The 278-nt window shown below is 60.4% G+C and overlaps 1 protein-coding gene across 1 annotated transcript in view; it reads right to left on the bottom strand.

The window, feature by feature from the left end:
* Positions 1–236, bottom strand: part of LOC104542818 (doublesex- and mab-3-related transcription factor B1-like) — a 6,730-nt gene extending 6,494 nt beyond the window's left edge. The window contains 1 exon segment of the mRNA XM_010187263.1: positions 143–236. Coding sequence (XP_010185565.1) covers positions 143–236 — 94 coding nt within the window.
* Positions 237–278: the final 42 nt, after the last annotated feature.

Raw genomic sequence — 278 nt, 5'->3', positions numbered from 1 at the left:
GGAATGGCTCTCTGGGGAGCTGGAACCCGAGGAATCAGAGTGCAAACCACACAAGGGGCAGTGTTTGCTGCAGGGGAGAGGAAGATGAACATGGAAAGAAAGATGGTGGGAAAGGAGAGAAGTTTTGGGGACAGGCCCCTACCGTAGTCGCAGAAGGGAGGGCCACTGGGAGGCGGCAGTGGTCCTCTGCATGCCATACCTTTGCTGTCGCTGCTGGTGGGCTGGGTGTCCTTCATCCCCTCCTGGCTGCTCTGCTCAGGGGCACCGGCCACCCCAGC

This window comes from Mesitornis unicolor, unplaced genomic scaffold (genome assembly GCF_000695765.1).
Source record: "Mesitornis unicolor isolate BGI_N332 unplaced genomic scaffold, ASM69576v1 scaffold5226, whole genome shotgun sequence".
In the NCBI taxonomy this organism is placed as follows: domain Eukaryota; kingdom Metazoa; phylum Chordata; class Aves; order Mesitornithiformes; family Mesitornithidae; genus Mesitornis; species Mesitornis unicolor.
The sequence above is the reverse complement of the archived record's forward strand: the minus strand, read 5'-3'. Positions and strand labels throughout refer to the sequence as shown.